Here is a 10,274-nt window from a genome sequence, read left to right as displayed (position 1 = left end):
TATACCGTCCTGCACTGCACAGGGAACTGTACAGCGTAAGCTCATGAAATTCACCCCCTCTCTCAATGTGGAGAGGAAATATTCACAGCTTTCCATCCCTCGTTATCATAGAATTTTAGGGTTGGAAAGGACCTCAGGAGGTCATCTAGTCCAACCCCCTGCTCAAAGCAGGACCAATCCCCAACTAAATCATCCCAGCCAGGGCTTTGTCAAGCCTGACCTTAAAAATATCTAAGGAAGGAGATCCCACCACCTCCCTAAGTAACGCATTCCAGTGTTTCACCACCCTCCTAGTGAAAAAGTTTTTCCTAATATCCAACCTAAACCTCCCCCTTATGACTCCCACACATTGGTTTCAGACAAAACAAAAACAAATTTATTAATTACAAAAGATAGATGTGAAGTGATTCTAAGGGACAGCAAACAGATCAAACCCTTCTCCGGTTCAGTCCTGGTTTCTCGGGTGTTTCCAAGCATCCCCTTTGGGCAGACAGTCAGTGAAGAATAACCATGATGATGTCACTCCCATGCATCAGTAGGAGCATCACCAGCAGATGGAGGGAAGTGATTATTCCCCTCTATTCGGCACTGGTGAGGCCACATCTGGAGTATTGAGTCCAGTTTTGGGCCCCCCACTACGGAAAGGAGGTGGACAAATTGGAGAGAGTCCAGCGGAGGGCAACAAAAATGATCAGGGGGCTGGGGCACATGACTTATGAGGAGAGGGTGAGGGAACTGGGGTTATTTAGTCTGCAGAAGAGAAGAGTGAGGGGGGGATTTGATCGCAGCCTTCAACTGCCTGAAGGGGGATTCCACAGAGGATGGAGCTCGGCTGTTCTCAGTGGTGGCAGATGACAGAACAAGGAGTAAAGGTCTCATGTTGCAGTGGGGGAGGTTTAGGTTGGATATTAGGAAAAACTTTTTCACGCGGGGGGTGGTGAAGCACTGGAATGGGTTCCCTAGGGAGGTGGTGGAATCTCCTTCCTTAGAAGTTTTTAAGGTCAGGCTTTGTGACGAAGTGGGGCTGTTCTTAATGTTTCCTCTGAATAGTGTGGGGTGCCTCAGTTTCCCCTATGCAGTTCTTCGGTATCTAGGTGGTGGGATAAGGGTGTATGATCACTGCAGAGCCCTAGAGGGCAGGTGTGTGCAGGGGTCTAGACACGGAGAATGGCCGACACCCTGTTTCCTGGCAACTGGTGGCTTGGCCCTTCCCCCCTGCAAGGTGAGAGCTAAAGGGTTGGAGAACAAAGGAATCCGGTGACCTCCTGGCCCGGGAACGGGACAAAGCCCAGAGGAGGAGGGGCTGGAGGGAATTTCAGTTTGGGGCTGGCTGGGGACATGCAGTGAAGGGCAGACGGGGTTGTCTGGCTCCCTGGCCCCAAAATGGACCCAGCTGAGGGGTCCTGTTCTCTGTACCTACACGCTCAGTTTTAGACCATGTTCCTGTCGTCTAATAAACCTTCTGTGTTACTGGTTGGCGGAGAGTCCCGTCTGACTGCAGAGCTGGGGGGCAGGACCCTCTGGCTGCCCCAGGAGCCCTTCTGGGCGGACTCACTGTGAGAAGCGCAGGGAGGGGCAGAGGATGCTGAATGCTCCAAGGTCAGACCCAGGAAGGTGGAAGCTGTGTGAGCTTCTTGCCCTGCAGACAGTCTGCTCCCAGAGAGGAGGCTCCCCCAGAGTCCTGCCTGGCTTCGTAGGGAGTAGTTCCAGAGCCTTGACTCGGTGACAACTGGTGTCAGCAGTGGGATAAACTGCACCGTGGTTGGAGCATCCCGCAGTAAGTGACTGGAGAGCAGTAAAACGAAGGGGGATTAGCGGGAGACGGATGGGCTGGAGGCTCCGAGAGGTGCAGTTCCAGGAGGCGGAGGAGCCTACGACTTAACCCCGAGAGAGAGTGGACCCCCGAGAAGGACTGTCGATTCTTCCCAGGGACCGGGGGGAGCTGAGAGCACAGGCCTGTGAGTCCGTGAGCACGTGGGAACAGCGAGGAGATGGCCTATCACCATCTCCTTAAGAAGGACATTGTAGACCTGTGCAGGGAGAGAGGGCTGCCCACTGGAGAGCTCACTGAGGCACAGCTGATTGCTCGGTTGGAAGAGGAGGATCGCGCCAAGGAGCCGGTTCCTGACTCAGCTGAGGCCGCGAGAGAGGCTGGGAACCGCCAGGCAGCCCCAGGGCCTGCACCAGTTCCCGAGCGAGCTGGGGCCCAGGGAGGGGCTGGGAGCAGCCAGGCAGCCCCGGGATCCACCTCCCCGACCAGCAGGGGATCTTCACGGCCCATCGGTGGAGCTGCGACTCTTGGAGGTGGAGCTGAAACGGAAATTGCAGAAGGCCCGGGAGAGGCGATGGCAGAGTTGCAGCTGGGCAGAGTGGCGATGATCTGGGAAAAGGGGTAACCAGTGAGGTGGCAAACTTGGCCGATGACACAAAACGACTCAAGATAGTTAAGTCCCAAGCAGACTGCGAAGAGTTACAAAAGGATCTCTCAAAACTGGGTAACAAAATAGCAGATGATATCCCAGCCCCACCCCGCTGCTCTAACCACTAGCCCCCACTCCCCTCCCACAGCTGGGGAGAGAACCCAGGAGTCCTGGCTCCCAGCCCCCCCCCCCCGGTCTAATCACTAGCACCCACTCCCCTCCCAGACCCGGGGAGAGAACCCAGGAGTCCTGGCTTCCAGCCCTAACCCACCAGCCCCCTCTCCCCTCCCAGAGCCGGGGAGAGAACCCAGGAGTCCTGGGTCCCAACCCCCCCGCTCTAACCACTAGCCCCCACTCCCCTCCCAGAGCCAGGGAGAGAACCCAGGAGTCCTGGCAGTGCCCCAGGTACATTCCTTCTCAAGACCCATAGTTGTCTCAGTCCTGCCCTTAAAGCAGGGGGTTCTCAAACTTCACTGTGCCCCCTTTCTGACAACAGAAATGACTACATGACCCCAGGAATGGGGACCGAAGCCTAAGCTCGACTCCCACTGCCCCGGGCAGGGGGAACAAAGCAGAAGCCCTAGGGCTTGGGGCCCAGGCGGTGGGGCTCAGGCTTCGGCCCGGGGTCCCAGCAACTCTCAGCCAGCTCTGGCCGCCCCATTCAAATGGGGGTCCCCACCCACCGTTTGAGAACCACTGTCTTAAAGCGAAGGGGGAGGGGGAAGGAGCCAGTGACCTGGCTGGGGGGGCGGGGGAGTGGAAGGAAATTCTTGAGGACACAAAGTGGACTTTGCCCCCCCTATTTGCCGTGTGATCTGAGTCGTCCCCCCCTCGGACACGGCCTGCAGTCCCCGGCCCCCAGCCTGTCCCTGGCGCTCCTGGGACTCCCAGAGCTCAGCGCAGACCCAGAGGTAGCTGGGAGCCAGGACTCCTGGGTTCTCTCCCTGGCTCTGGGAGGGAAGTGGGGGCTGGTGGTTAGAGCAGGGGGGAATGGAAGCCAGGACTCCTGGGTTCTCTCCCTGGCTCTGGGAGGGAAGTGGGGGCTGGTGGTTAGAGCAGGGGGGGAATGGAAGCCAGGACTCCTGGGTTCTCTCCCTGGCTCTCGGAGGGAAGTGGGGGCTGGTGGTTAGAGCAGGGGGGAATGGAAGCCAGGACTCCTGGGTTCTTTCTTTGACTCTGGGAGGGAAGTGGGGGCTGGTGGGTAAAGCAGCGGGGGGCTGGGAGCCAGGACTGCTGGGTTTTCTCACCGACTCTGGGAGGGGAGCAGGATCTGGTGGTTAGAGCAGCGGGGGGATGGAAGCCAGGACTCCTGGGTTCTATCCTTGGCTCCGGGATAGGAGCTGGGTCTGATGGTTAGAGCAGGGGGAGCTGGAAGCCAGGACTCCAGGAGGGGAGTGGGGTGTAGTGGTTAGAGCAGGGGGGATACTGGGAGCCAGGACTCCTGGGTTCTAACCCAGCAAGGGGAGCGGGATGTAGCGGGGGTGGGGGAGGAGGCTGGAAGCCAGGACTCCTGCCTTGTGTCATCAGCTGTGCTGGTAAGTTGCTGGCAGGAGCCTTTGTCTCCCTGTGCCTCAGTTTCCCCAGCTGCGTCTCAGGAATTGAGGAGACTAGCTTGCCAGAGGATCCACAGCATCAAAGTTCATGGACTGACCCTCGTCTCTTTCCCTTCAGCTGGTTTGTTTTTCCACCCCAGCCCCCCAGCAACTTCTGATCTCCTGTCTCCAGGGAACAGCGATGGGGGACCCCATGGCAGAACTTGCGTGCCCTGAACCCCCCGACGGGGGCTGGGGCTGGATGGTGGTGCTGGCCGGCTTCCTCCAGTCGGCGCTGGTTTTCGGGGTGATCCGCTCCTTCGGCGTCTTCTTCATGGAGTTTGTGGGGTACTTCGGGGAACTGGCGGGGCGCGTCTCATGGGTGACCTCCATCGGGATCGCCGTGCAGCAGCTGGGGGGTGAGTGAGGGACCCCGGCGTCGGGGGGGGGCTAAGATCTCAGGGACAGAAGTGGAGTAGCCGGGAGCCCCCCTCCCCCAGCCACCGCTCCCCAAAGAGCCCCTGCTGGGGGAAGCCCAGAGCTCCCCCCCAAGCCCACTCCTCCCCCAGAGTCAGCTGCATCGCAGGGTAACGGGGCCCGCCCCATGTCTCTCTGCCGCCCCCTGCAGGTCCGGTGGGCAGCGCCCTCAGCACCCAGTATGGCGCCCGCCCCGTGGTGATGGCCGGGGGCGTCCTCTCGGGGCTGGGCATGTTCCTGGCGTCCTTCGCCACCAGCCTGACCCACCTGTACCTGAGCATCGGGCTGCTCTCAGGTAGGTCCCCCCTGAGCCTCCCCCCCACCTCAGTGCCCTCTGGGAGTATCCTCATTCAAGGCTGGGAGCAAGGGCTTCTGGGTAACCCAGTGCACCATGGTCTAGTTATAGTTGCCCAGGGAGCAGGGGCTCCTGGGTAAAATCCAGGCATCTGTGTCCTCAGGTTAGGGTCCTGGGGCGGGGGGGGGGGTCTCTTTTAGGGTTCTCCAGCCATTCCTCCTCCCAGACGGGTCCTAGACATTAAGACCAGGAGGGGACCATCCAATCTGGCCTCCTGCACCATCCCTGCTGCCTACTCCTCCTTCCAGCCCATATCTGGTGGTGGAGCTAGACCATGGCACACGAAGCAGTGGAAAATCACACCCACACCCACACCTCCCAGGGCCTTGGCTCTTGAGCTGTGTGGTGCCCATGGCCCAGACTCTGCTGCCCCTTCTGAGCTCTAGAACCCTCTGCTCTGGATCATCCATAGTTGCTCTAGCCCAGATCTCCATGCTCGCGAGCGTGGCCTAGATTGTCGCAAGGCCAATTTCCTGCCTAGCTCAGGCCAGTCCATTTCACCCAGTTCCTTCCCCGCCACAGCTCCGGCAAGCTAGAGCAAGGGCCAGAGCAATGATCTAGAACGCAGCACAATGGCAGCTGGCACCTAGAACCCCCCACTCACAGGCCTCACCAGGAGTTCCCCTCCCCCCATCCCAGACCCAGCCAGCATGGCTTGAGATGACGTGTCTCTAATTGCTCATGACTCTCCCACCCCCAGGCCAGATGCTAAAGGGACAATGGCTCTTTCTCCCCAGTCATGTCCTGCAGCCAACCTAGAATATACAATGCTTTGGGTTACCTAGAACATACGGCATGTGTCACCTAGACCCCAGAGTATCTAACTGTTTAGACATCCTAGAACATACAATGCTTTGCGTTATCTAGAATGCTCCATTCAGCCTGGTGTCCCACCTGCCCCATCCCCAGATCAGACCCACCAATCCTGGTTTTGGTCACCTGTTCCCTTTCCTTTCCCCCCCACAGGACTGGGCTGGGCCTTGGTCTTCACCCCTTCCGTGGCTTCTGTGGCCCAGTACTTCGGCAAGCGCCGGGCCTTCGCCACGGGCCTGGCTGTCTCCGGGGCAGGCCTGGCCTCCTTCGCCTTCTCCCCACTCTTCCAGCTGCTGGTGGACACCTACGCCTGGCGGGGGGCCCTCATGGTGGTGGCCGGCATCTCCTTCAACCTGGTGGCCGCCGGGGCCCTGCTGCGGCCGTTGGAGCTGGAGGGCAACAAGGCATCCGTGCCGGAGGCGGGGTGGCTGCAGCTGCCGGCCTTCTCCTCCTTCTGCCGGCCACGCCTGGCCTGCCACAGGCCCTTCCTCCTGTTCTCTGTGGCCTTCATCTTGGTGGACGCCGGCTACTACGTGCCCTACGTCCACCTGGTGCCCCACGCCCGGGAGCTGGGCTTCGACGAATACCGAGCCGCCTTCCTCCTGTCCTCGGCCGCCGTGGCCGACCTGTGCGGCCGTGTGGTGGGCGGCTGGCTGGCCGACCGCTTCGCCATCCGCCTGGTCCACAGCCTGACCCTCTGGACCGTCCTGACGGGCCTCTCCATGATGCTGGTGCCCCTGGGGCAGAGCTACTCCCTCCTGATGGGCCTCTGCGTCTGCTACGGCTTCTTCGCCGGCGCCCTGGTGCCCCTCCAGTTCTCCGGCCTGGCGGAGATCGTGGGAACGGGGCACATCATGGAGGGGATTGGGCTCATGCAAATGCTGGAAAGTGCTGGCTCCCTCGTGGGGGCTCCTCTGTCCGGTAAGGAACCAGGTTCTCTTTCCTACTGGGCTGCCCCGTCCCTTTTGGACCCAGTATTTGGAATGGTTGCTGCCAGGAGAAATTGAGGAAGGAGGCAGATAAAAGTCTTTCCTGACAAGTGGTCCCAGGCAGCCCACCGTCCTTTGCCTGGTCTCTGACACATCCCCAGGGGCTGGTAGGAGAACTCGGGCCTGCCCTCTACTCTGGGTTCCAGCTCACAGGCTCTCCAGTCACTGCCCTACGTCCTGGCTTCCCCCTCTCCCCCGTCTCTGGGTTCACCAGCCTCCCAGTTCCCTCCTCCCAGGGAACAACTATGGACTACCCCCTAGAGTCCCTACTTGGCAACCATCACCCCTTCCAGTCTTGTGTGGGGGTGGACACCCACTCCCACAAGTTCTCAGCCTTTCTTGCATGAATTCGTAAATCTAGCTTCATAGAGAGGGCTGTAGGGAGGGAGGGAAACAAAAAGGAAGGTGACCCATTAATTACAGGTAACCCCCAGAATTAAACCTTCCCCCAAAACAAGGCCCTGGCCTGGGACTCAGAAGACCTGGGTTCTAGTTGAACAATATGTTCTAGGTCACCCAAAGCCTCCCATTGTCTAAATAGCCCTAGGAATATGGTTGAAAGGGGATGCCAATCCTGGGTGCTAGGCTGTGGCACTCCGGGACCTAGGTAGCTCTAACAACTCTAAAAAGCCCTCATCATATGATCTAAAGATGACTCCAATCCTGAGAACTAAATCGTGGCATTCTGGGTTCTAAGTATGGGTTCTAGGTAGCCAATAAACCCATGTGGGCCTATGTAGCCTGAAATCATGTAGGCTAATGCCTGATGTAGGCCAGCTAGCTAGAACATTATTAGTGATTGATTACTGTCGACATAGGAGCCCTTGTCATGGACTGGAACTCGATTGTGCTAGGTGCAGTATAGAATCCAAAGATGGTGTCACGGAGTCCCCGGCCGATGCTCTGGAACTGCTCCCTACGAAGCCAGGCAGGACTCTGGGGCAGTCTCCTTTCTGGGAGCAGCCTGTCTGCAGCACACACAGCTCACACAGCTTCCACCTTCCTGGGTCTGACCTCGGAGCATTCAGCCTCCTCTGCCCCTCCGTGCGCTTCCCACAGCGAGTCCGCCTAGGTGGGGTCCTGGGGAAGCCAGAGGGTCCTGCCCCCCAACTCCGCAGTCAGACGGGACTCTCAGCCAGCCAGTAAAACAGAGGTTTATTATACGATAGGAACATGGTCTGACACAGAGCTTGTAGGTGCAGAGAACAGGACCCCTCAGCTGGGTCCCTTCTGGGGGGCAGTGAGCCAGACAACCCTGTCTGCCCTTCACTCCATGTCCCCAGCCAGCCCCAAACTGAAACTCTCTCCAGCTCCCCCCCAGCCCCCGTGCTTTTTTCCTTTCCTGGGCCAGGAGGTCACCAGATTCCTTTGTTCTCCAACCCTTTAGCTCTCACCTTGCAGGGGGGAAGGCCCGGGCCATCAGTTGCCAGGAAACAGGGTGTCGGCCATCCTCTGTGTCCAGACCCCTGCACACACCTGCCCTCTAGGGCTCTGCAACGACCATACCCCCTTACCCCACCCCCTAGATAGTTAAGAACTGCCTAGAGGAATCATAGAATCAATCATAGAATCATAGAATATCAGGGTTGGAAGGGACCCCAGAAGGTCATCTAGTCCAACCCCCTGCTCGAAGCAGGACCAAGTCCCAGTTAAATCATCCCAGCCAGGGCTTTGTCAAGCCTGACCTTAAAAACCTCTAAGGAAGGAGATTCTACCACCTCCCTAGGTAACGCATTCCAGTGTTTCACCACCCTCTTAATGAAAAAGTTTTTCCTAATATCCAATCTAAACCTCCCCCATTGCAACTTGAGACCATTACTCCTCGTTCTGACCATTACTCCTCGTTCAAACTAAGGCACCCCCACATTGTTCAGAGGAAACATTAAAAACAGTCCCACTTCATCACAGATGGTCCTTCCCCCAAAGCCCTTACCATCTAAGTATAAGACAAGAGACAACAGCAGGATATGTATAGAATATGGTGTTCTGGAGTATAAGTATCACTGAAAATGTGTTTGAGATAATCCATGACTGTGGTCTGCATAGTCCCATGAGACTGTCAAGCAGATATGTTCTAGGCTGTCCAAACCACCAGGCTTTGGGGTTCTAGGTAGCTCTTTCAGTACTTTCTAGGTAACCCATCACTTCGTACCATCTAGTCTGTCTAGACACCAAGATGTTCTGTGATTTAGGTGACACATACAGTACTTTCTAGATAATCCGTGCAGGATGTCTAGGCAATGAGGCATTTTGGGTTCTAGGTAATGCATATTGTACACTCTAGATAACTTAAAGCCACATATGTTCTGGGATGTCTAGAGAATTAGATATTATGGGTTCCAGGTAACATGTAGTGCATTCTAGATAACACAAAGACTTGTATGTTCTAGCATGTCTAAATAATTAGATGCTCCGGGTTCTAGGTGACACATGCCGTGTGCTCTCGGTAACCCAAAGCATTGTATGTTCTAGGTTGGCTGCGGGACATGACTGGGGACTACACAGCCTCTTTCACTGTAGCAGGGACTTTCCTCCTCGCTGGAAGTTTGCTCCTTTTTGCCCTGCCAAATTATTTCTCCTGTCCCATGGACTCGACAACTGAGGAGGAGACCAGGGGAGACCCCTGAGACTTTAGCTCCTAGGGGGTTGTCCCAGAGAACCAGATCAGAAGTGAGAGGTCAGCAGGAGGCAGAACAGCGAGTACTGTATACGGAGCCAGCCGATAGGTGTCTGCTTCTTCGCTGACCATCGTAAGACGGTTGGAGGATGCATAAGAGATAGAAGGAGGAAGCTACCCAGTCCAGATTCACTCCTCTTTGCAAACTGGTGTCCAAAGCATCCGAGATCTTTCAGGCTACAAAGGACCCCAATGGTCCCCTAGTCTGACCTTCTGCATGGCACAGAGAACTCCAGCCATTCCTGCCTACAGCCCATATCTGATGGTCGAGCTAGCAGTCTTGATTTAAAAGGACACGCGTGATGGAGAAGATGCCACCACTCTAGGGGAAATTGGCCCCCCTGGTTAATCGCCCTCCCCATGAAAAATTTGCGCTTGATTGGCCAAGCTAGTGAAGGTCGTCTCCTCCCTTTGACCGCGTTTCTCTGTCTGTCTGTGCGTAACACGGTCGCAACCGGCCGCCCCGGCCGATCGGTTCCAAACTTTCAGGGCACGGTCGAGGCATTGATAGCTAGAACCCTGTTGATTTAGGGGGAGATTGGAAAACAAACTAAGTGGGGAAAGGGACACACGGCGACTCTGCCAGACCCTCTGTGGTGAGGGTCTCTAGCTCAAACAACCGGTTGTTGATGGCAGAAATGTGATGCCTTGACTAGCTCGGCTTCCTTCCCCTGGAGTTGCACACCCTGAATGGCTTTCGTGACGCGTGTCCCTCCCCCCACCCCCCGCAGAACTGGCCACAGCCTTCCAGTGAGGCTGGAGAGACGGGGGAGCCAGCTCTGTGTCAGCCCAGCTCCAGAGATATTTACACAAGGACCCCTCGCCCGGCGCTGAGATGCGGCCGCCTCTGGGACGAGGCGGCTGGTTATGCAGGGATCCCTCACCTGGTGCTGTGATGCAACCACCTCTGGGGTGGGGCAGCTGGTTATACCTGGTGCTGCCTTGCCCCAGCAGTGGCTGCATCTCAGCACTAGGTGAAGGGCCCCTGTATAACCAGCCGCCCCACCCCAG

The 10,274-nt window shown here is 57.2% G+C and overlaps 1 protein-coding gene across 1 annotated transcript; it reads left to right on the top strand.

Moving 5' to 3' along the window:
- Positions 1–3,256: 3,256 nt before the first annotated feature.
- LOC102929658 (monocarboxylate transporter 13-like) lies at positions 3,257–10,130 on the top strand. The gene is made up of 5 exons (XM_027825982.3): positions 3,257–3,331; positions 4,146–4,371; positions 4,581–4,724; positions 5,751–6,518; positions 9,059–10,130. Exons 2-5 carry the CDS (start codon positions 4,155–4,157, stop codon positions 9,211–9,213), a joined length of 1,284 nt encoding a protein of 427 aa, XP_027681783.2. The 5' UTR covers positions 3,257–3,331; positions 4,146–4,154; the 3' UTR covers positions 9,214–10,130.
- Positions 10,131–10,274: the final 144 nt, after the last annotated feature.

This window comes from Chelonia mydas, chromosome 28 (genome assembly GCF_015237465.2).
Source record: "Chelonia mydas isolate rCheMyd1 chromosome 28, rCheMyd1.pri.v2, whole genome shotgun sequence".
Lineage (NCBI taxonomy): Eukaryota > Metazoa > Chordata > Testudines > Cheloniidae > Chelonia > Chelonia mydas.
Note: the sequence above shows the minus strand (reverse complement) of the source record. Positions and strands in the feature narration are given on the sequence as shown.